Below are 26957 nucleotides of genomic sequence, written 5' to 3' on the forward strand. Positions count from 1 at the left end.
ATGTAAACTATTTAAACAATAATAATGAAGATGGTGAATTATAAAGAAATAAATTACAACATAATCTAAAAATTTTGGTTTAAGTTCTTACAATTCGCCAAGAATAAATTATAAAAAATGTAAAGTAAAATTAAAATAGTAATAACTATAGAATAAAGAATTAAAAATTGTAATTATCTGTTTTCAATTTTACAATATTACTTTATACTTAAAAGTTTATATCAAAAACACTTTTTGGTCTTATGTAATACAGAATAAATATTACATGAATGTTTAAATCACAAAAATTAATATTAAATATTCAATATAAGGTATATAAAATTCTACTAAGATTTAATATTGTAGAAAAAAATCCTTGAAAACCATAACCATAAGTGATTGGTACAGATATATACTACATTTTATATACTTATGAAAAAACTAGGCAATTTAATTAAAAACACCTAATTTAGATTCATATAAACATATTCCAGAGAGCTTAAATTTTGTAATTTTAATATATTAACGTGAAGACTTGAGTTTCCAACGAAGGAACAAGAAAGCTGATATACGTAAAACAAAGAAAATAATAATTAAAGCAATAATATCCAATGAGAAGCTTGCATCAAGCATGTCCAATTCTCTTAGAGTTGTTTTTGGTTTCTTGAAGCTACAATGCTCCTAAAATAAAAATATCAACAATAACTAATTGTTTAAAATTTTACTTAACTAGTCTTACCTGATGACAATCAAGTATATCTCTATCATTGCCATAAGTGGCTATAGCTGTACCTTCAAAACCATAGCGAATATAACTTAAATAAGTGATCCACCTTAGATAAATTGGTATAGCATCAAAGCTGACGAAGAAACCAGAGAAAAGTAAGAAAGGCACAGACATAACTGGTGCCAAAAATACACCATTCTAAAGAAAAAAAAAATATATTATTGCACAATTTTCTTTCTTTATAACAGCACAAATTGTACTCACTTGTACATTCATTGCTGCACCTACTACAAGACCAACACTTTGTGCAACAAATGAAATAAGTAAACATGCTGACAAAAACATAGCAAATCTAATCATTTCAGGGGGTTGTGATGTCATGTAATACACAATACTCACATACATGACACAAAATATAGTCTAAAAAATCAATATATAATTTAAAATATATATATATATTTAATTAAAAATTATTTTTAAATTTACCTGAAATGGTATATCAGATAGTGTAATAGCCATGTAGTAGGACTTCAAAGAATACCACCTATTAAAGTTTTCCTTGATTAAAACGGGTAATTCTAAAGGAACTGTAAAACAAATTTACTTTATTATCAAAACTGAAAATTTTACAGGAAGAAATACTCACAAGATAGAATAGTAATTGTCATTGATGTGTACATTAAAAATAACATATTGAAAAACAAAAATCCAAGGTTGCTTAGTACTTTAGCTCCATCATTACCAATATCATAATACAATGATCCAATTAAAAATCCAACTAAAATATGAGCAAATAAACGCAAGTACATGAGAGTCTGAAATAATAAAAATAGTATGAGTAATTTTAAATTTACAATAGTTAAGCTATTAATTTTACTTACCCAATCTCTTCTACTGAATAAAAGAGTTCTCTTAAGAACAATCCAAAATTGTAAAAATTCAGACGTTGCATAGCGTTTTTGATTGCTTGGCAATCCATTTTTTAGCAAGTTGTCAGTTGGTTTATCGGCATCATTTGATTTTTCTTCTTCAACCATTTCTAAACGAATGGCAACATTGTCAACTAAAAATATACATACATTGTTTAATAAAACAATTTATTTTATCACTATATCATTATTAAGTTAATCTAACAACTTACTTGTAGGAATATCATCTGACTCAATAGGCTTAGATAATTTATCACTTTCAACAATGTTTGATGATAAGTTATTAGCTGAAAAAGTTATAGATGATTATAGCATGCATTATTATAACTTCTGATAATTTCTAATTAAGGATGTTTACTTACATTTAATTATTTCTTTTTGATTGGAATTGTTCAAAATTTCATTATTTGGGAATGGTTTGCCTGGTTGAATATCACATTTGCCATTTTGAATAGCATTAACTAATTTTTGCACATTATCTCCATACTCACCACAAGATACTTCAATTACTGTAAAAAATTTCAATGATTATAATTATAATTAAAAATGTACATTGCGGGAAACTTAACATAAAACATCAGTAACATATTGTTTTTGTCCAATACTAGCTCTTATAAATTTCATTATATACATCTATATTTAACCCATTGAAAAAGAATATATAAATTTTGATAGTTAGTGTCCCCTACACATCCAAAACTATATGGATATTTTTCAGTATAATATCTAAATAGAGTGCTTAAGAAAATTTGTGTTTTATATCATGAATATAAATACACAAAATGATTCCTCAACTATACCTCACAAAATGTCTTCGAAAATACTAGAGGTAATCATTATTATTATTATTATTTTTAATAATGGTTCTTTATTGAGCTGCTTTACATAAAAATCCACTTTTTGCTATCATACCGTATACTCTAAACTTGTAAGAACTTTTGATTTTCAAATGGCACCACAATTTTGTTTATATGATATCAGATTCAGTCAAACTGAATTTTTTTTCGATTTTCAATAAATATAGATATTTAAAGTTTTTAGAACTTCAGAAAAAAAACGTACTTTAATTTTAAAAGGCAACATATTTATTAGGATATTGTATTTCTATGAGCCGGTAGTGTTTATTGGTATACAACAAGATAATTTTACCATATTATAAAAATAAATACGTTTTTTTTTTATCTACCCTAAACTTTAAGCAGCCATAACTCGTTGAAAATTAAATACAACGAAAACATCATTTTTCAAATCAAATAAATCTAATGATACAAAAAAAATTCTGGTTGACATATGAAAATCAAAAGTTTACATAAGTTTAAGGTATAAGGGATGGTAACAAAAACTTGATTTTTCGTGTTAAGCGGCGCGATAAAAAACCATTATTAAAAAAAATAACTATTAACTGTAATATTTTTGAAGATATTACGTAAGATGTAATTGAGAAATAGCCCTATATTTTTAATTGCCCATTTCCCTCACGAGTTTATTCCAGTACGTGAAGTTCATATTTAAATTAATAAATAGTTTTTTACTTACAATACGATGCTGGGTTGTGATAACTAGGGCATTCTAAACCGAGTGTGCCGAGGAAAGGTACAAGTTGTTTTGTGGAACCTTGATAAACACACTGTCCATCTGCTAAGGTATACAAATGATCAAACATTTCAAACAGACGAGCACTAGGTTGATGAATAGTGCAAATAATTGTACGACCTCCTCGACTTAAGGATTTCAAAAGTGATATACATTGGAAACAAGAACTACTGTCTAAGCCACTACAGAAAATAATATTTTAGTAATAATTTGATTTAAACTGTTGTCATGTCATAAAGAAAAAATAAATTATATAGAGTATTAAATCTATCTAATCTAACACATTTTATTCAAGGACATATAAACTTGTTTTAGAAAAGAGCATTAACAAAATTCCATTTGATAAAAATAAAAATTTATTAACGAGCTTTTTAGAATTAAACTTTATAGTTTATCAGGTGTAGAAAAATTATTAATGGCAACGATTTTTGAAGTTTTAATTTTAGCTTCGATGCGAAGCTGAAAAGGTATTAATTTTATAATTATGTGTTTTTTTTAATTATGTCTTTAGGCTTGTGTTAATCTGAAAAATGTTTGTATAACAATTTTTCACATTACTGTTAATTTTAATAATGACAATCTATTATCAGCTAAATGGCATAAAATATATATATCGATGTATAATGTATGTAAATCGATATAATTCTATGAAATAAAAATACAAAAATTTATTTGTTTAAATATGTCATCAACATACCTAGTAGGTTCGTCAAAAAACATAATCGGAGGATTGTTCACCAATTCAAGAGCAATTGATAAACGTTTTTTTTGTCCTCCGGATAAATTACTAGTCATTGTTCTCCTGTGTTCGTGTAATCCTAAAGTTTCTAAAATTTCTTGGATCTTTCAAAATAAAATAACGCATATCATTCAATTTATTTTATTCTATATCAAAGTGAAATAGACAAAACTAACCACTTGGTGTCTGCCATCTTTAGTTATATCTGATCCTAACTTTAAAGATGATGCTACGTGCATTGCCTCATCAACAGACAAATTAGCATGAAGTTGATTGTCCTGCATAATGTAGCATGACAATTTTCTGAATCTACTTAAATTTCTTTCGTAACCATTTATGGTTATAGATCCTTTAATTCCTGAACACCTATAATGTATAGACAATATTATGGTTGATAAAATAATTAATGAACTAATTTTGAAAAATAGGTCAGTGTTTTGCAAAATTAAATTAATATTTATAGATATGTTTACGGTGTAAAAAATGAACTCCGGAAATTATTACAGTGGACTATAGACATCGAGAGTTAATAAAAACTTTGTTCGATAGATAGGCCAATGCGATAAAAACCAAGCTGATTGCGTATGACTATACCAGTGGAACAAAATACATATTAAAATAGGCTTGGCGTGTTCAATAAAAATGCGATAATATTAATATATGCACGTAGATAATTACAAGCCCAACCGTTCATTAAATAAAGCCTATGGGGTAAGAAAATGATAACAATATTACAACATCGATTGGGACAACAAATTGTAATCGAGGTAAAATTTCTTACTTGTATCCGGTGAGAATGTTTAGCAAAGTTGATTTTCCAGCACCCGACGGGCCCATGATGGCCGTCAGTTCGCCGGATTTCAAACGACCGCTGACTGATTTTAATATATTTTTTGTACCTGAAACAATACATAACATTCATAAAAATGTCATTATGTTAATATTTTAGCCGATAATCATAACATATTTCCACAACGATTAAATAGCTTCTCCACGTCATAAGTACGGTCATGGCCTGTGTTATTATAAGCTTGTTAATTTAAGAATTTTGAACGCAAATAGCTACTACACTATGACGTCTAATTATTTCAATCAGAGGACGATAGGCTTGCATGTGACCGGTTTTTTATCTGAATGCATTACATACTTTAGTATATTAAACATGAATAGTTGGTAATAATAAGGACACATTAACTCAGTTTGAGAGCACAATATAAAATTATTTAAAAAAACATGTTGACTAGAATTTAATCATAAATATTAAATCCTTCTTGTTGTTTACACAAAATTAATTTGATCAATATTGGTTTTACTTCAACTATTGTGTGAATATGAGAAACATAAAAAAACCTTCGAGTTAATGTTTTAAAATGGAGAGAACGAGACAAAAAACATTATTTTATTCTAAAAATGACAAGTACTTCAATAAAGTATATTAAGTAGACAATACGATTGTATATCAAAACCAAAACTTGTGTTATACGACAAAAAACATGCCATAATTCACAAATGTAAAAGAGTGGTCATGGAAGCAGTGGCCCCCAAAATGAATAAATAACCATAATTGAAGCAGATTTCTGTAATTTATGACTTTAAAAAATCTTCTTGTAAAAAATTAGATCTTACACTATAATAATAGTATAATAGTAAAATTGCTTTCCACGAAAATTGTTATTGTTCCATAGGTGCAATTTCAACAAAACTATTGTAGAAGCTTATTATATCTAACGTTCTTCAATCTAAAATGTATTTTTATATAATTATATAAATAGTTTCCTGAAATTCTGGAGGGGCTAATTTATAATTGGAATGTCGAAATCCTTCTATGTCCCTAAATTTGCACTTGTTATAATTTAGATAAATATTTTGAAGACCATTTGGATGTAGATTAAATTATTAATTTTAATAAATTGAAATTATAGAACATAAAGATTTCATAACTATAATAATTATTTAGCTAAGTCTGCGATTTCAACAAGCTTCAAGTTAACAAATCAGTTGTTATCATTACTCCATTATGTACATAGACTAATAAAATTTTATTATTTTGCTGTGTGGCCATTGCGGTAGGGGTTCTCATTACTTCTGTCGCCTACATAAATTATTATTCAATGTTCAATAAAAGAAATATCAACCGGTTTTTGCGAGGACGTAAATGAATTTACTATGACCTTCTGTATAAAATTCGCTGAAGATTTTATAACTTTGGATACTTAATATTTCAATATTATTTTTACAATAACATCTGTCAACTTCACTTGAGTTCCTAGCTGTATTCATTAGGTACACTACATGACGATTAAATTTTAGCAAACATAACAAACTGGATTTTTAAAGAATTTTTTATTTTTAACCATTAACATATGCTGCAAAGAAAACGAATTACATTCTATGCACATCACGCACGATGCCTATATGAGTAGATGATTAATTGTAGAAAATATAAACAACTGACAAGTAGCTTAATACATGTTTTTATACGTGCGCAAGATAGTCTAGAGTCTAGACATTAACATTTTATAAAATAACAATTATGGTAAACACTGAATAATCGCCACTAAAAAGTTATCACTATTCAAGAATAAAATCACATTATGTTGGCTTTGTTCAAACAAAAATCAAGAAAATATTTTATAATAAACAACTTTTTATTTAAAACCATTAACTTTAATTTCCTAGAATTTTTCCCCGACTTCAATTATTGTGGTAATTGTTGGACTACAAAAAATATACAGAACAGTGACTCTTATTAGTCAAAATAATCATTCTAAAAGGTATACGTAATAGTAATAAGAAAATTTATGTAATTTTTTTCAAGGCTTAACAGATTCTCTATAATTATTTTAAAATCTAAACTCAATACTCAGAACTACAACAGTACATATCTAAACACATAAATTAGAACTTTTAGTCTTCGCAAACTTTTAACATAGACATTAAAAAAAAGATGTTTACACGTTTTAATCTCGACAAATTTAAATGAAAAATATAGCAATACTTTTACCGAGTTTAACCGGTTATGGGCGACTAGGAGACGTTAGCTATTAGGTAATGTTTCACTCAAATGCGTTAAGGAAAATAATTCTCATAATAGAAAAGTATATAATTATGAAAATTACATAATATATATATATATATATAACTAAGGTGTATTTCGCACATCTAAAAATTACCTGTGGTGCATAATTATAATCCTCCATATTAAATACATTGTATTTTCACGTTTGCAATGATATTCTTATGAAATTATACATAATCCAATGTCATATGTAGAGTAAATACAACATTATATTCAAATAAATAATAATACTAAGCAAGCATAAGCAATCCAAGGAAGGTTTAAATAATATTTTATAATAGTGCCAAAAATACCATTTTTCATTAATTCTTCACACACATTTTAAGAAGTTGTCCTAAATAACAGGATTCAACAAGGCCGGATTAAACCTCCTACACGAGTTCCGGAATGGTACCTTGAGACGGTTTTCCCTATGGAAGATATCGTTACCATAAAAAATGATGAGCAAAAAAAGAAACTGTATATCACTAATTAACAGGCTAGTAAAATTTGTTATGGGTCCTTTGAGCTTATGGATGTATTCGTTGTGTTTGCCCTCCTTAATCAGACAATCAAATGTATTTCCTATTTAAATTATACTAGCCATTTGATTTATACTCCAATGACGCATGGAAATTAATGTTATCAATAATTACAAATATATTTTTGCTTACGACGTTTATTGTTAACGTTATCGCACATTACATATATAAGCATATAATATTTGCTTAATTTTCGTATAGTATCAAATCGTTGTTTTCTTACGATTAAAAAAAATTAATATATTATTGTAAGTAGTAAAGACATTTTATTATAATACTGTCAACAATTGCATACAAAATATTTCAGGATTTACTTTAATTTATATTAACTAGACATGAAAAGACTTATTGTCTTATTATGTAATACTTATTCATTGGTCTATTATAAGAAAACGTGCACGGTCAGGATCAATATCGAATAAAAAATTGTCTTGCATCAAATAGCTATATTTTTTAATGATTTCTTTATATTAACTATTTTTGTTGGCCTAATATACTGGTGGGTAACGATACTATCAAAAAATACTTAATCGATACTTAAGTGTATTCTTAATATAGCTGTTCTTAGTCACGCAAGTGAAAAACGACGAAGTGGTCATTAGAACAATTTTCAGATGAATAAAAATGTTGGAAAACCCTGAACTACTGTGTATTCGACGTTTTTTTCACAGAACTACACTGGAAGGGGCAAACTCTAGTGACCTTCCGTCCTTCTACCATAATACTATTATCATTAAATTATGTATATGAAATTCAAAAATGATCACTGAAATATAGATGCAAATTCTACTTTTAAGGATTATCATAACTTGGAACATAAATCAGAAAAAACAATTGCCTATGTAACGTAATCAACCTCCTTCCAATACAATAAATTTTAATAAATAAGTACAGGTTCGTATTCTAGGGAGTGACAGAGGAGATCGATCCCTTTGAACAAGTGCTATCAACATTTTATGTAGCAGATATTTTCGAAATATGTCTAACTTGTAATCATTATATTTTGAGAATTTGAGTTTTAAATACGCCTCCGGATAAGTAGTAATTTGTTTCAATAATGTTCATTGCCGGCAAGACTTGCACAAAAACATAATTAAAAAACTACTGAATAAACACTGTGACCTTCGTTACCGCGATAGAAATAATTTGCCCGAGGCATTACAACTTATATGAGATTCATACGTGTTTGATATGGACTTCAAACACAAATGTTAGTTTTGTCATATCACGTTTCGGTTGTGTACCATTAATGACCTTATCGGCCTCTAAACTTTGCAGCGAAACAATACTTTCCTAGTACTTGTAACCAAATGAAAATGCACGATGATTTAACGACATTTTTTAGGTCGTTTAGAAAGAAAACTGCATGTTATCGTCCATGACTCACTTAGTAGCTACTTTGGCCACAATATTTAACACCAGCGACAACTTCGGCTCGTTGTGTTAGTAATGTTCGAATCATTAGCCGGATAAAATCAAACAACTCCATTAAAACTGACCCAGTAAAAATAACGTTTTAATAATCAAAGTAATCTACTTACTGTTAGTGGTGCCCTCGGACACGGTGTAAACTAAATCAGCGAACGCAATATCCACTGGCGGCCTTTTGGGCAGGTGGCTCAACGTCTTCGTCTGGCTTGACATCATGTTTATTTTGACCGATGAGCTTTTTCTGTCAACAGACAACGGATTATTTAAACCATCCGGATTAGCTGAGAGTAGCTCGTCCATAGGGACGGCGGCTGACTCGTCGATGATCATATTGTACTCTAGTGTTAGTCGATTCAGACGATACTTTTACAAAACAAATAAATAATAGTAAGTGTTCATAAGTGACTATCGCGAACTATCCGGACATGGGGACGTCAACAGTTGTCACACACCCGTATCCCTACAGCTCATCGCTGTCACTACTCGTCGTTACAAGTAGTGCTACAACGCTAAGGTGCACATTACAGTTGGCAGAGCGCTGGTAGTAGGGACTATAGGAAATAACCTTTGTTTGCCTTGAATAACGCCGTAGCAGTCCTCCCTCCCAGTCTATTTTAACAAACATTCTGCTGTTATCAAATAATATTTTAATAAGCACAATAGAAAATAAAATTAATAATTTAATAATTCTTAACAGTAAAAATAAATTCGAAAATAATTATTGAAAAAAATGTAAACAATGCATGATAAATTAGTTAACCCAACCAAAACACTTTTTTTTTATTATTATTTTAACCGAATGTGGACACAACGAAGAAAAGTATAAAATAGTTATAATTATCGATTGCTCAACAATGATATACATTTCATTGTGGTGAAACTAATTAAATATGATTTATTAATTTTTAATTACGAGTTAATATAAACGTTGAAACTTAAAGTCCTTGTATTCCCGAAATCAACAAATTTTTTATACAAGATCTTAAATAATAAATTATACAGTTTCATAGACATCGTTATAGCCAAACTCGGTGAATGTTTTTACTAATACTTCACTGTTTCCTGAATATATATATATATATAAATTTTAATGTTACAGTTACTTTAAACACGATAGTGTTTTTTCAAAGCTATTTCCGGTAATATCACAAAAAAATACATATTCAAAAAATGTATAAAATTTTATACTTAGGTAATTAAAAAAATAAATAAGTCATTTTTATTTAAACCAAAATTTCTTTTAACGTTATATGTAATCATGAATTAAATAAACAAAGTATATTCAACTTTAAATAATGATTAAAATCTTTATATTATTTATAAAAGTTCCGTTACATTTAAAATACATATTTAATAGTACAATTTAAAAAATTAAAAACATGGAAAAGAAATAAAGTTTAAACTTACATCGATTGGAAATATGATTAAAAATATAAATAAATATAAAGAACCCAAGTTATTACGAAGTAATTTTTTTAGGAGACAAATGAGTCGATTAAACTGATTCAATTTTCTCTTGAAAAAATCCTTGAAATGTTTACCTACTAATTTTTTTTAATATTTTATATTCAAAAAATGTTTTGTGGTGGTATGGAGGTGACTTTAAGAATTTAAGTTATCCCCTTTGATCTTTTTTAGTTAAGCCCTGTTCTTAAACCTAACGTTCAAAAAAATACTTTTTGCTAACGGAACAATATTGAATAATAATTTTAGCGATAGTAATAACGAAAAATTACTATAGGTATTGCAGCACTTATAAATTATATTTATATAATTTAATAATTACTGAGTTACACAGAATATAATTATTCTTATCAATATGAACTACCAAATTGAATAAGTGATTTTTTTTTAATAATGAAGTTTGTGATAAGTACTTGTGAGAATTCACAAGTGAGTGTTCTATTGGCAATCATTATTACATCATATAATCAACTAAATAGTTAGTCCATTTTTCATCGTTTTTAAAAAGCAAAAGCTTCTAGATGATTGATACAAATTTTGATACTCTGACGTTTATTCCTTCTTCGAAATGTATAATTTATTTAGAAATATTTGGTAAGAAATTGATTGGGATTAATTTAACTTATAGCTTAATTCAAGGCCACTCTAAGATATTATGTTTTCCAAGGCAATATCATAGATGCTACCTTTTAATTTTTTAGAACAATTATTTTCCTTGTAATTTTATACTGCGAGAATAAATACATACAAAAAAATTCATTATCTAATAACTATTCACCTCGATTCGATCTCAACATTTATTTAGGTTGGCATAATTAAACTAATTATATTAAGTTTTGAATTTAGGGCATTTACGTAGGTGGTATTCATTTACAACGAACGAAATAGTAGTGCAGTTAGTATGGTTTCTTAAGAATATATTTTTAAAAGTAAATTTAGAAGCTGATATTGGATAAAAAGTTCATAAAACTTGTTTGTTTGATAACCTAAGATTTGAAAATATGCAAATAATTGATGAAAATAGTGTTTATTCTGTTAAAAAATTGTATTGTGTTGTTTTAACAGAGATGCATTTTAATAAATATTTTAAATGCTTATAAAGATAACAGTATTGCAACATAATCATCACAGTGAATAATACAGTTTATAATGTCATGTAATATAAAAACACATTTGATACAATGGAAATTGAAAATGCCTTTTGAACTTATAAATTTAATTATTGACAATTGTTTTTTAATCACATAAAATATACTAGTAAATTAATTGTTTTAATCATTTAAACAGTCTAAGAAATTATTTATATATAAATGTTTGTTGGTAAAAATACATTGAAAGTGTAATAGTAAAAAATTCAGAACGATATGTACAAAAAATAATGATTAATTTTATTATATTTAAATTCTTACATTAAGAACTCATATATTATGTGATATTTTCACAAAGTTCTAATGATTATATTATAATTTTTGTGCAATACTAAAATTATTAAAAATCAGCAAATATTAATTTTAAGAAAATAAAAAACTTGAACTTCAAAAATAAAATACTAGTACATAATGTATTTAGTATTTAACGACCAAAGATGGTGAAACAATAGAATGTTTAAGATTTATTTTGTATTCACAAAAGTATAAAATAATGCCCCCTGTAATAATAACGTAGGCAACATAACAAACAATTTTTGTCATGCATACTATTTATTTAATACAAAGAGAACGAATTAAGATTAATTAACGATGCGACCAGATAAAAGTAGATAAAGTGGTACTATGACAACACTAAGTACCTTTTGCTAGCTTATTTTGGACTACTGTGAACAAATTTATTGATTATTTCTACCGACTATACAACATAACCATTATGTATGAATATTATACAGTGTGTTTAGTTAGTAAGGAAACAGGTAAATTGTTATAAACGATGAGAACAATAGAAACCCGTTTTCTTACATACTGAACACTATATATCGTATAACATACATTTAACTGTAAGAGTAATTCAAAGATGTAGTTGTAAATCAAGTGCAATACTCGCATATTTGATAAAATTACAGACAATTTAATAATAATAAAAGTTATTAATTATGATTTGGATAAATTAAACATACTCCAAGCTATGCTCAAGAATCACGACCGGTTTCATTAATATAACAAACAAAAGTGTACTGACACACCTACACAAACAATTTTATCCGAGGAAATACTTTAGAACATATCATACATAATTTACACATTACAATAAAAAAATTAGTGATCCTAACAAAGTATGGCAACAAATCAAATGATAAGTATGACCTTACTCACGAAAATCGTACGATATATAAAAAATATTAAAAAATGTTAAATTAAATAGCTAAATTATTCATTAAAGATGAAATACCAAATAATATAATGTTTGTTTATTATAACTCGCAATATTTTTTAAAATCTAATAATTAATACTTTAATTACGGTTACTATAAACCCAAGTTAAATTCATTACAAATTAACAATGTTACAAACTTACACATAAGTTTATATATTTTTTTACAGATTCTCATTGAATGACAGATAAAAATTATTTTTAAATATAAATAGCTAATTAAATTAAGTTAGAAATATTTTTTTAGATTAAATTATGTCGTCTAAATGGTATCGCAGAAATAAAAATTATAATTAATTTAGCGACATCAAAAATTTACTGGGCGACATTTGTGTCACCTAGTTTACTAACTTAATAAATGCACTGTATACTTTTTAAGATAAGTATATTAAAAATGTATTTACTTATCACTATGCAATTTTTAAAGAGAAATCAGTAATAGGACATCGTATGCCAAAAGTAAGTCCTATTTTTAAAAGGAGAGCGAATACATATAATAAGTATAATTTTAGCTATATATTATCGAACTAAAAAATCCAGCACAGGGGGATCGCAGCACAGTGGTGACGTGGCATAGATGGATCAAGTATAATAATATCTGACAGTGATTAAAATCACTATAAAAAAAAAACGCTTCGATGCAAATCTTTAGATAGTGTTTAATTTTAAAAAATTGGTGGATTATTCCAAAAGCTACATGATCTGCTAGTTCATTATTAATATCCTAATTAAGATAAAGTATGTCGAATGAAAAAGGGATTATTAAAAAATATTATTTCTTATAAAAAAATAATGTTGATCCATACACTTTTAAATATGTCATAGCATTATAAAGTTAAAAATGTAAAAAATAAAATCGAGAATTTTCACATAATAATAGCATTTGGTAGCCATTTTCACCGTGAAGATAAAATAAAGTCCGAAATTTTTTTTTACCATTATAAAGTATATTACATTAGCTTTAATTTAAGATATATATAAAAGTGTCAGACCTTCCGGAACACTTTCAAAAGTTACGTTGAAAAAGTTCTACTTTCTATATGCATTTTTATGTTTTGAATCCCCCCTGTATTTAGGGAAATGGTCCGATTTAAAAAAACAGTATGTCGAATGAAAGATCTATATAAATACTACTTCTCATAAAAAAATTGTAATGATTCATACATTTTTCAAAAAGTTATAGCATAATAAAGTTAAAAATGGAAAATACAAAATCGAAAATTTTCACACAAAAATAGCATTCGGTAGCCATTTTCACCATGAAGATAAGATAAAGTCCGAAATTTTTTTTTTTCATGATAAAGCATATTACATTAGCTTTAATTTAAGATATATATAAAAGTGTCAGACCTTCCGGAACATTTTCAAAATTTAAGTTAAAAAAATTAATTTTTTGTGAAAAAGTTGTCATTTTAAATCCCCCCTTGTGGGCAGGTTAAGGGTTAAATTTATGAAAAAAATATACCAAATGAAAGGTAATGATATTATGCATCTATATAAAAAAGAATTATATTGATATGTTTATTTTTGAAAAAGTTATGGCACTTTTAAGTAAAAAAAATTGAAAAAATTTCGAAAATTAGCGATTTTTAAATTTGTAATTTTTTTGGAGGTTTCCCCCTTTTACGGGGAACGAGGGAATTTTTTTCAATTTTTAAGGGTAATGTGTTCGACTAGATACGATTTGTGATGTTTTGACGTATCATTGAAAGAAATCGGTTCGGTGAGAGCTGAGAAAAAGTGGTAACAGACACAAAAAAAAAAAAACACATCTTAGTAAAACCAATACCTTCTCAGCTTCGCATCGAAGCTAAAATGTATAAAATAATTATTTTAAAAATTAAACTGAAAATACCGATTTATCTTTACCAAATTTAGATTTATATAAATTTACTAAATTACTGAAACTCATTTTAACAATAAAATATAATATATAACTTGATTATCTTTAAATATTACTTCATAAGCATATATATTTAAAAAAATTGACTATTGAAGCTATAAAACAACAACTTTTTACAGTTGAAACCATTCATAAATTATTGGGTAAATTTAAGACTACTTATCTAAATGAACTTAAAAAAAATTCAACGACATAACCCTAGAAACCAATTAGTTTTTATGAATTTCTCCTTGGTCATTTTTTTATACTAATCAAATCACTTGAGATATTTATAGGTAAACATTTTTTAGCATACATTCAACTTATTTTTAAGATAAGAAATATATTAATTAAAATGGATAACTTTTGAAGTAGGTGTTCAGATGTTTTATTCTAAACGATTCTAGATGATAATTATAAAATTTTTTTGATTTCATAAAATTACTTAGATTAAATAAAAAGTTATTTTAAAAGCGAAAATATAATATTTTTAACCCATTCAATATGAAGTAAGGTGATAGATACATTACATAATTGTGTAATTCAAATATATAATGGTATTAATACTTAAGCAATATATTTCAGTGGGGGAGATTAATAACTTTTTTATTTAATACGATTCGCTATTTCAGAAAACTTGAATAATAAAAAAAAGTGACCATAATTAAAAATTCAAACATCACAAATCATTTCCGGGGTGAATACAATCCCCTACTCTCCCTCTTGGTTGAGTCACTGCAAGGTCATAATTAAGAGGTGACTTAAAATAAGTAAATACACCTGGTAGCAATTTTTATAAATTCGGTTTAACTAAAATTTAACTAATGTCTTAAAGAAATGTTGAATAATTTTACAACCAAAAATCACAAATAAATCGAAAATAAACTATGACCGCATAATAAAATATAACAAGAAAAAGCATGTAAACCTTTTTAAATAAAATAACTTTATTTATAATGCCTTAAAAGTGCTGAGTATGCAACTTAATATACACACTTACACATAAAAAACTTATGACGTTATGCAACAATAACAAATAAAATATCACAAAAAATAAATTGTTGTCTCTATATAATTAATTTAAGGTTACAACGATTTAAATTTTATATCCTCTTAAGTATATTTTATTTAAACATAAAAAATTCTGTTGCCTATTAATGAATATCTATCAATAATTTAATTTTTAAGAAGGAAATATATTTATATTTTTTATTATTATAAAATGATAAGACTCATATCAAAAAAATTTAAATAAAATATCTTATTTGAATAAAAAACACAAATATTATTATTAATTATAATATACAAATTTAATCAACTAGAGATTATTTAAAAATATAATATTAAAGATTCATAAAAGATAATTTTTTAGAATGAAAAAAATTTTAAGTTTAATTTAAGTTACAAAACGTTAGGTGAATTGTAACAAAAATAATGATGTTATAATGCAAATACTTCTTTAAATAAAACATTACTAGATTTAAAAGTTCTTTTCAGGAATTCTTCCTTGTATATAATTACACAATATTCTATGCAGTGAAAGTAATACAAGATGCCTTGACCCAACCACAATGTTTACGAACTATTACATACACTAAATCTTCATATTACATTTCTTAATAATATAAAAATTACTATAATAAAATATTTTATTTTAACACAAGACTTTACAACAACGAAAATAATATTTAGTTTCAAATATTTAAATTTGTTCACGGTACAAATATTTATTATTTAATCTTTCGAAGAGTGAATGAATTAGATCCACAAAACTAAGTTTTCATTTGTTTTTTTAGGGGTAAGCATCTCGTTCGTCCCTAATTTTTAACATGGTTATATAAAAAAACGAATTAAAATTATAGGTAATCATTATTTTATAATTTAGGCATAGATCTTTAAGTTCTAAATTTTTAGGGTGAAAACTTGTTATACAATTTCATAACATTACGTTTGTAAAAAAAAAAGTGAAAGTGAAATCAATGTGTCTGATCGGAAAGATACTCTCAACTCAAATAACTACAAACACGTGATTTCAGTTATGTATGCATTGCTTTATGAATATTCGTGTTAGATCACTTAAAATAATAAAGATTTAACGTTCATTTCAAATTGTATAATAGCAAATTGTTATGATTAATAGAGTGCAGAAAACAAAAAACATTTTTTTCAGTTGAGTAATTAATAATCTATAATCTAATCAATAAAATAATATAAATAAATAATAATATAATTGAATAGATAGAAGGGAGTTAATTTAATTTTTATTTATACAAAACATAATAGTAGATATATTTTAAAATGAAAATACAGTAACTTTTTAGAAAACAACTTGAAAATCGCGTTTATTAAAATCCATATTTTTAAAGTACCAATTTTTTTCATATTATTAGTTATTCAGGACAATGATTAATGATGAAAAATAATTTGTTGACAAAAAAAAAGGACAAAAACACGAATACTCGTTTATTCTTTGATTTTTAAATCACATGGAGTAAGAAAAGGATCCAGAAGAAATTTTTGGAGAGGAAGAAGAAAGCTTTTTTACTATTTCTGTTAAAAAGAAAGTTTTATAGTTTTTCTTTTTCTTAAATTTTATCACAACTAATTGGGGTTGGCCACCCTTATCCTAAACTTCCACTTGACATCATACCTGTTCTCACATCTTCCGATTCCTCTCTCCTTATAACCATATAGATCTCCTTTCTTTCATCTTGTCTACGATTGACACTACACCTATACTGCCTCTTATATGTTCGTTCCTTAACGTATCCATCTAATTTCCAATTGACATGATCTCCCACATCACCTACACTCACATCTAAATCATGCCAATAAATCATGGCCTAGAACTTAAAAATTTCGTTCAATATTGTTACCACCTTTTTTATTAGTTTTTCTAATATAAGGTTGACTATTACCATAATTTAACTGATCTAAGTTGGCACCTACACCGATCATTTATCTTCTTTTTACTCATCTTTATCCCAACTTCGTGGAGTCGGCCACCCTTATCATAAATTTCCAATTGACATGCACTCCTACTCTTATCCTAAAATCTTATGTTAAAATGAGAGCTATTTTTTAAAAAGAGGACCATTTCTTTAAAAATAATTCTAGTTTTTGATTTTAGAAATTGAAAATCAATTATTATCAGTAACCTGGGGTAGACCCAGAATTTTTCAAGGGTATGGACAAAACTTTTTTACACATTATAATTGATTTTTGTCAGTTTTTTTCATTTGAAAGACCTTATTTCCTTTCATATTTCTATACTTATTCAACAATAATTATTCATAAAGATGGTACACCCTAGTTTCTCTCTCTGAATCTAACAGTTATTAACCATTTGTGTTAATTTAATAGTAATACATATATTCAGCTGATACATCAAAATTCATATGAATCACTCTATGAATGAGCAAATCAAAAACTTACATCATATATATGAAATAAAACTAATAAATAAACCTAAACTATTAAATTTTCCTTATTCCATATACTGGACTTGAAAAAAAAATTTGTTGATAATGTTATTCCATCAATCTAAAATTACATTAAGTCATTAGTAAGTTTTTAAAAACTCACAAGGATCAAAAAATTCAAATACTACTAACTTCACTTGACACTTTAAATTTGTCATCTTAAGACAACTGGTCCATTTCAAAATTAATGATAACAAAAATAATATAACGCTATACGCTTTACAAAAATACTAGTATCATACTCAGTATACAACAATTTAGCTTTTATTATAAATTAAAAATATTGCTTCAAAACAAAAAATATATAAAAATACTTAACTCAAAAATCATTAGAATTACTAAAAATCAATCATTTTAATCAATGGCCAGCTGTCTCCTATGTCCATTTTATTACCAAAGTTAAAATTCATGCTTATTTTGATTTGATTGAATTAGATTTTCAGATTAATTTTTTACATTAATAGATAAATTTATTAAATCTGATAAAAAGATGACAATTTATAGATAATTAAAAAGTAAGTTTCTCACCATAGTATTAAAAATAAATATTAAAAATTAATTATATTGATTTGAGAAGAAATAACTACACAAATGAAAACATGGAAGAAATAATAGAAACGGCAATGGCTCTACATAATTTAGAATACAACAATTTTAACTTTGTGTTGATAAAAAATTTGAAGTTATTTATTATTGCACTAATCCTTTATAAACGAAAAAGAAATAATGTTTCAAAAAGTATTAATTCATACCACAAATGTGGTATGAAGTATGTTAAAAATCTATTTAATCACTATTTATTCTATTATTTTTTACTTACTTGTTGTTGTTCATAACTAGCGAATCCATTCTCAGTTCTTTATCAAATTAATTTAAGAAAAATTTATTTGTTGATGTACCATATACATAAATAAACTCAATCACAAACCACTTACAATTATAAATTTAAGAATGCATACTTCTAACAATTGTAATCATTAAATTATTAAACACTCTCATTGCGTTAAAATAGCACAATGCTTTTAAAGATCAATTCAGTAACCTACGAATGCTGCACTACTTAAATTACAATCTAATATCATTTCTCTTCAATATAAACGTATGTCCTGACTAACTACTTTCAGACTATTAAGCAAACTGCTATCAGAAATACTTCTGGTTCTCGAATCAGCTGAGTGTAGTACCCCACCTTTTATGGATAACGGCAAATTTTCATTATCATAACGTAATTTATTTTGATCTGTTGCCGTCTATTTTCTTCACAAAAAAGTAAAAGTCATTTCAAAGTAATTGTTTGCGTTTTACTTTTCTTGTTATAAAAACTAAGATCATCTAGTCACATAATTACTTGACTTCACTCTTTTATCGAGTATCACTGTAAAAATCTGCACAAACAAATTTATTCTTGTACACGCTAAATACGCGATTACATAACAAAGCAGTTAACTACAGACGCGGTAGCTGGTTTTGGAAAGTTTTTAGTCCAATATTCGTCAAATACACTCTATGCTCCGTTTTTTTTATTAAAGTTAAAAATGTTAACAGATAAACAATAATATGGTCTTTATGTTAAAGAGTGCTAATAACGCCAAACAAAATATCTACTTTGGCAATTTCAAAATAAAATAATTTATATCTTCAACTCGTTTGGAGTAATATTTGATATGTTGGTATTCAGAGTTTGAAAACATCCCCCTCCTAAAAATATTCTAAATATAATAATTATAAACTTTCGGGGTTAAATTTGATGATGTTGCATGGAGAAGAAAAAATTTTGGTTTAGAATCATCCTTAAATAAACTGGCTACTTACCTATTTGATACTATTTTAAATGTTTTCAGATACTATTTATTCATTCGCAAATTTGAAAAATAAAAATTTTGGTTGTAATAGTTGCTAAAAAATGGGTTCTTTGATACTTTTAGTAATTTTACATAAAAACTTGATCAAAATTAATTTATAACTTGAAAATTTATACGTAATTAGTGATGTAGCCAAAAGGAGCAATCCCTCTCCATTGACAGAAATATTCATCTCTAAAATGAAGTAATGAGAAAACTAAATGTTCAAAATAAGGCATTTTGTAGATTTTGTATATGCCCTAATTAAGAAATTCTGGCTATGCCACTGTGCACTAGTTACACGTTTGGCCCAAACTTCATGTAGTGTTTTGGTTATATTCAACATTTTTTAAATCAGGAACTCCCTAATAGTTTGTTAAGTTAGACATGTGTCACAATGCCTTAGAAGTTTACTAAACTAAGTAACGTAATGTCAAGCAATAATAAGAAAATATAAATAAACAATAGCCAAATTCTTATTACATAGGGATATAACAATTATTATTTTGTTCAATTATTTTATGTTTATTCTTATTAGTTTTTTGTTATTTTTTATTAATTCTAGTCATTTTGACTATGATCAGTTGATGAGAATTTCAAAAATCTGAAAATAATTTCTCCGTAATAATTGGTAATAGATAATAGTCTAAAATATTCTTCATGCTAATTATACTCAATGATAACACGCCTGCTCAAAGTATTGCACTATATTAATGATAGTGGTGCTCACATAGTGTCATAATTTTTATCATATTTATCATTTGAATTTAAATAATATATAAAAAAAAAAAATTAATTGAGTACATTTTAATATATAATGAAATATCTTTTACTGATTATTACGGAACAATTAATGTAAAAAACTTTTGTCTTCATACTATAAAAAAATCTTTAAAATGAACGTTTGACTTTTCGGTAGAGTGATTTATTTCAATTATATGTATTTTTTCTATAATATATTTATAACCAAAATTTGAATAATTTAACTTAAATCATAACACTATGTCTTTTTCATCTAGAATTTTTGAAACCTCCAATCATGGCAAAGTTAGTTAATGATCCCTGTGGAATATTTTGTATTATATTTACATACACATCTATAATATATGCTGATTATGTGGTTATTAATTGGATTGTAATGCACACTATGCCAGAAAGGTAATGTAAAAAACATTAAAATCCAAACATACATAGATAAAGTAGAATTTTGATATTATTCAAGTATCATTCCTTGTAGCATTAACATTCTTAGAAATTGATATAGATCACTATAATATAGTAATCTATATTAAATAACAAATATAGTTTAAGAAAAAGATTGACCCAGTAAATAGAGTCTCTGTCTTTCTCCATGGCAATAGAGTAACTATATAGTTAATATAATAATATTTGACAATAAAAATTGATCTCATTGTAAAGGGTTGCATTCATCTTTTATAAGTTCAAAAATGTATATACAAGTATATAAATATAGTTATGTTTACATATATACACTATTGTTTAATTAATCGTTAAACTAATATCTATTTTGTTTATTTCTATAGCTTGTGGGCTTTATTTCATATAGTACTTTTTAACACATTTCTATTGTTACTAATGGTATCTCATTTACGAGCCATGTGTTCTGATCCAGGAGCAGTTCCTTTACCACATTCAAAAATGTCATTATCTGATATACGTCAAGGAGGTGATATATGTCATATTTCAATAAAAATATTTATTTAATTTAATATTATAAAATTTAGTTAACAGAGAAAACTGGACTATTTGCACAAGATGTGAAACTTATAGGCCCCCACGTGCTCATCATTGCAGAATTTGTAAGCGATGCATTAAGCGAATGGATCATCACTGTCCATGGTATGTCTTTTAACTTCCCAGTCTTTTTATTTTTATATTTATTAATTATTTACATTTTATTTTTAGGATTAACAATTGTGTTGGAGAAAATAATCAAAAATATTTTGTTCAATTTTTATTTTTTGTTTGTATCCTTTCTGCTTATACTATCATATTGGTCATTGTGTCATGGGTACGTGAATGTCGACAATGTAAAAACTATGATATTGATGTCAGACAAACTCAAATGTATGTATCATTTATTTAATATTTTAACCATGTTTAATGACTTTTGTAGAGTAACGGTGTTAGTCTTGGGCAATTTTGATATTTGACATATAGTAATTTAAAGTTAAAAAAGAAAAGTTTTTTTTCATGTCTAGTGAATTAAAAAATAAAATAAATTATTAAAAACCTAAATTATCATAAAACTAGATTATTTATAATGTATTCAACACAAACATTTGCTAAAAAAACTAGTTATTGTGCCAATGACTGGTACTAGTAGCATTACTCTACTTAATGTATGTTCAATTTTTTATTTTAAATAATTAGAAATAAAAATAAGTATAATTTAATAAGATGTAAATTAAATTTTAATCAATTTATTTTTTCTTCTTGCTTTAGTTTACACTCAGTTATTTTAATAATGGAAAGTGCTTTATTTGGTATGTTTGTGGTTGCAATATTATACGATCAAATAGATGCAATATGTAGTGATCAGACAACACTTGAACAAACTATTTACAGACGACACAATCCTCTTCATAGATATTTATTTTCTTACATTTGTAGATGGCCTAAATTGTCTAGAACTGCTTCAAAGGTGAATATTCGAACAGTTTAGTGTTAAGTTTGTTTAATAATTTATGTTTACCATTTATTTTCATTTTAATATTGTGAGATATAGTTTAAATAATTAAATTATTTAAGTATATTTCAAAGACATTGTTAAGTATTATCAATTTTTAACTTTATGTCATCTTTGTAATGTTTTAATTAAAAAATAAAATATATATAAAGATAGCTTATAAGTTTTTCAATTTAAAAATGTGATAAATAAAAAAGATTCTATTCATTAATAGTATTTCATAAACATTAAAATATATATTGTATAGTGCATTAATACATGTGTGTTATTAAATGTACAATTAATGTTATTTTTTTAATTGTAGAATGTTATTGGTTTATTATTTTATTATTTTATGCATTATATGGAATAATAAAATTATTTTGTCATTAAGAAGTGCAAAAATTAAATTAATTTATTTTTTGTTTATTGTACTTTGTTGTTGAATTTAATTATACATTCTGGTTTCTCATTTTCTTAATAATAACCTCTTTAGTCAAAGGTAAATTTATTCAAATGACCATTACTAATATAAAAAAAGTATTATTTTTATTAATTCACTATTATATGTTTAAAGTAATTTGAATTATTTCAAAGTAAAATAGTAAGATTTTATTTTTAATATTAGGGTAATTAATATGTAATTATGTTTTATACATACATATATATATTATAAAAATTACTTTGATAGCAAAATAATAATAAAATAATTATACTTATTTTGTATAAATTTAATGGAAAAGTTAATAAATTAAGCTAAAACCAAATTTGTCTTTAATTATATTACATTATATTTCTTAACTTTAACTCTCAACTATAATTGAAATAAACTTATTAATTGCTTCTATCATATTGGATGATATTTTACAAATTTTTACTTATGTGTTTTTATTATATTAGACTAGGTCATATAATATTTAATACTTAAAAATGTAAACTATTTATTATATAATGATAAAATTTAAAATATTGTATTAAATTTTATTTTATTCTAAAATGTTGAAATTATTGTTTAAACTTTATTTTTATTACAGAGCATTTTTAATAAAAAAATTAATATTACTTTGTTTATGTATAATAATAATTGATATTTTTTATTGGAAAATCAAACTACTTATTTATTTATGATAAATTTTATAATTATATATTTAAATAATTGTTTGTGTTTTATGTGCAATTAAAATTGTCAAATAGTATGAAATAATAGTTATTTTATTTTGTGCAATTGTTTGAAGAAGCATAATTATCTTATATGGCTTGTTAAATAACTATTGACTTTGTCCTATGTTGGACCAACTCAATATTTCATAGTCATAAAAGATTGTACAATTCTATAATTAAAAATTATTTATTTTGTACTTCAATTTTTTTCTAAATATACTGAAGGCTCTTTAGTATAAACATATTGAGAAGACGCTTATTAACTCAACATAATTTTAGAAAAATATTAGATTTTGTAGCACAAAAAATTCTCAATAATGGTTTTTACCATCTAGTTATAAGAGAATATTTTTACATCTCTCTCTCAAAAAATAATTGTTCTGGCTATGGTCTATAACCAATCTTGTTAAAAATAATTTTTTTTTGTATTGAGAATAAGTGTTTGAAAAAAAATAATTAAAAGGGTATTCAAATATGTATTTATTTGAATGTTAATAATTCAAATAAATTGAGAATATTAAAAAAATAGTCCATTTTATATAAAATAATCAATACAGTTATTAAATAATAATTTTATAAATACTCTTAACAATATTTATAATAAACTGAATCTATATATTATCGGAGTGTCATGATAATTCCGCGCTAGGACAATTGAGCATCGGATAATTCAACAATAGTTAAGTTTTATTAAAGGACTATAGATTTTAAAATATGAGGAAAAATAAGCTTAAAAGACTAATATAAATAAATTGTATGTCAAATAAATAAAAAAACAAAATATAACATTAAAAATACAAAAGATTTATAAGTAATTAAATTTTAATGATTAAATAAAACAAAAAAAAAAACATTATATTCTTCCTAAAAAATTCTAAATTACATGCTGATTATTTAAAATTTCCTTTGCCCTGAAAGTAAACGTTCAATGTATGGAAATCAAGATAATCATAAAAATTTTTTATCTAAGTAAAAATAATATATTGTATCTTAATTAGATGACTATGTAATGATTATCTAAGAGAAGTTTTTTTGTTATCTAAACAACAAATATCTATTAATATATTTTATTAATCTACGAGTAATCAAATTCAATAATACTTAGATTAGTTGATCTTTTCCAAAAATTATTTTATTATATTTCATACATTTTTACATAATACATTATGATAAAATTATAAACTCCCTGTCTTATTATAGTATACTTAAATGCATACAGAATGTTTAGTTAGCAAGGAAACAGGTAACTTAGTGAACACTCAAAATAATTTTAATTAATATTACTGTAATATTTAGAGAAATCAACATGCAAAAATATATCAAAGTCTTCTTGGTAATTTATATAAATCTGTTAATAATCGATTTTGTATACATAGTCATGTCATAATAGCTGAATTTATTGTGTTATGATATTTATACCCTAAATAATTTTATTGCTAATAATACAAGTCAAGGAAAAGGATATTTTTTATTTTATTAATTTGTTGTGAAGTCTTTAGAAGTATACGTTGTATTTCAATGAAAACACTGAACAATATCATTGATATTACATCAATACAATTTTAAACAATAATATCTAAATACAGTCGGATATGAGGCATAATGCAGTTAAAGAAATTTTTTTAATTAGTATTCATTGATATTGTAATTCTTCATTTGAAACAAATTTAAAAATAAAGTATATTTACCAAAAGCTACATGATTTTTAACATAAGAAACCAACTATTTATATAGGAAGTTGTTGAAACGTCTTTTTTTCTTAATTGTACAATGCACAATAAAACCTTAAATTTTATTTTTAAATGAAGCCATTTTTACTGAAAAATGTACAATTTTTGGCTTCAATGGCCAAAAAAATTCTATTTATTTTTATAAACCATAATAAACGTTAAGTTATAATATTAGTTACATTTTTTTCTTACAACTATAACTGTAAGGAAAAATTATTTCTAAGGAGAAATTTTAGCGGTAGATTTTGAAAATTAAATAAGATAATATTTTAATTTTTATACTATTAAATTTCTAAAAGAATGGTCTAAATAAAATTTCTACTAGTCGATAATCAGTTTTGTGACATTAATTTTTGAGGTATTGGCAATTAAAGATTTATAAAAGATGAGAAGTGAGGTAGTGTTTAGTGACACTATTTTTTAACCATAAATCACAAATAAGAATTCTTCTACAATGTAAACTAATTGCCTAGATTAAGTCAAAAAGTAATGTTACAAAAATAATTATCAACTAGGTAAAATTCAATTTAATCCATTCCTCATTTTTTTCAGCTAAGAGATGAAAACTTGATTTTTACTCTCTTAACTGACAATGTTTAATGAATATTTGATTGAATATTGATAAATATTCATTGTGTTTCACAAGTTGAGCTTTAATGCGAGACCTATAGGCCTTGCATTTAAGATTACACCCAGAAGTGGATGTAATTCATTTGATTATCAAAAATATTCAATCTTCATGAATAAATACTAATTTACTATATAATAATAAATTTTAATTTAAAAATATTAAATGAAATAATGCTAGTTAATACTTAACTTCACTTTCAAAAGAATGCATGTCTAAAGGAAATTTTGTCTAAAGGGATTAAGGCCAGGAAGAAGAAGAAGAATTGAATTATTTAATAATTATTCAATTGAAACAAAAATTTAAAATTCAATTTTTTTGTATTTTTACTTTGTTACCAAGTGGAATTTTCTTCCTTTAATTCCAAAAAATAGCCTTTTTGTTTTTTTCATTTTAAGCCCTACGATCTATGATATACATAACGATTCAAATATCGTGTTATCAAAAATTGTTCATGTTTGCACACTTTGATTTTGGTATTTTATAATGAGGGGCTATCGAACTATTTGATATCATAAAACTATCGATTACTCAGGTTGTTTTCAAAACTATCGATATAAACGAATGTTTTTCGATAGTATTTAGTTATCGAACTATCGACTATTGAACTTTTACCATGATATAATTACTAACTATTCATCATATGTGTTTAAAACAAAAAAACATGTTATTTGAATTAAAATTTGCATGACTGAATACTTTTGGCTATTAAAATATT

General features: G+C 25.2%; 2 protein-coding genes across 2 annotated transcripts; one reads left to right on the forward strand and one right to left on the reverse strand.

Annotated features, from left to right (window-relative positions):
• Positions 1 to 153: 153 nt before the first annotated feature.
• On the reverse strand, positions 154 to 9496 carry LOC126903576 (ATP-binding cassette sub-family G member 1). The gene is made up of 13 exons (XM_050681801.1): positions 9109 to 9496; positions 4749 to 4866; positions 4144 to 4333; positions 3926 to 4071; positions 3172 to 3410; positions 1998 to 2144; positions 1848 to 1922; positions 1588 to 1769; positions 1353 to 1521; positions 1193 to 1293; positions 971 to 1126; positions 719 to 904; positions 154 to 660 (listed from the first exon to the last, which is right to left on the reverse strand). The coding sequence occupies exons 1-13, from the start codon at positions 9326 to 9328 to the stop codon at positions 502 to 504; spliced, it is 2088 nt and encodes a 695-aa protein (XP_050537758.1). The 5' UTR covers positions 9329 to 9496; the 3' UTR covers positions 154 to 501.
• An 11277-nt stretch (positions 9497 to 20773) lies between these two features.
• On the forward strand, positions 20774 to 23149 carry LOC126904880 (palmitoyltransferase ZDHHC3-A). The gene is made up of 6 exons (XM_050684220.1): positions 20774 to 20946; positions 21051 to 21189; positions 21576 to 21718; positions 21777 to 21891; positions 21958 to 22119; positions 22498 to 23149. The coding sequence occupies exons 2-6, from the start codon at positions 21071 to 21073 to the stop codon at positions 22715 to 22717; spliced, it is 759 nt and encodes a 252-aa protein (XP_050540177.1). The 5' UTR covers positions 20774 to 20946; positions 21051 to 21070; the 3' UTR covers positions 22718 to 23149.
• The last annotated feature ends 3808 nt before the right edge of the window (positions 23150 to 26957 follow it).

Source organism: Daktulosphaira vitifoliae, unplaced genomic scaffold (genome assembly GCF_025091365.1).
Source record: "Daktulosphaira vitifoliae isolate Bord-2020 unplaced genomic scaffold, ASM2509136v1 Scaffold_4, whole genome shotgun sequence".
Taxonomy (NCBI): domain Eukaryota; kingdom Metazoa; phylum Arthropoda; class Insecta; order Hemiptera; family Phylloxeridae; genus Daktulosphaira; species Daktulosphaira vitifoliae.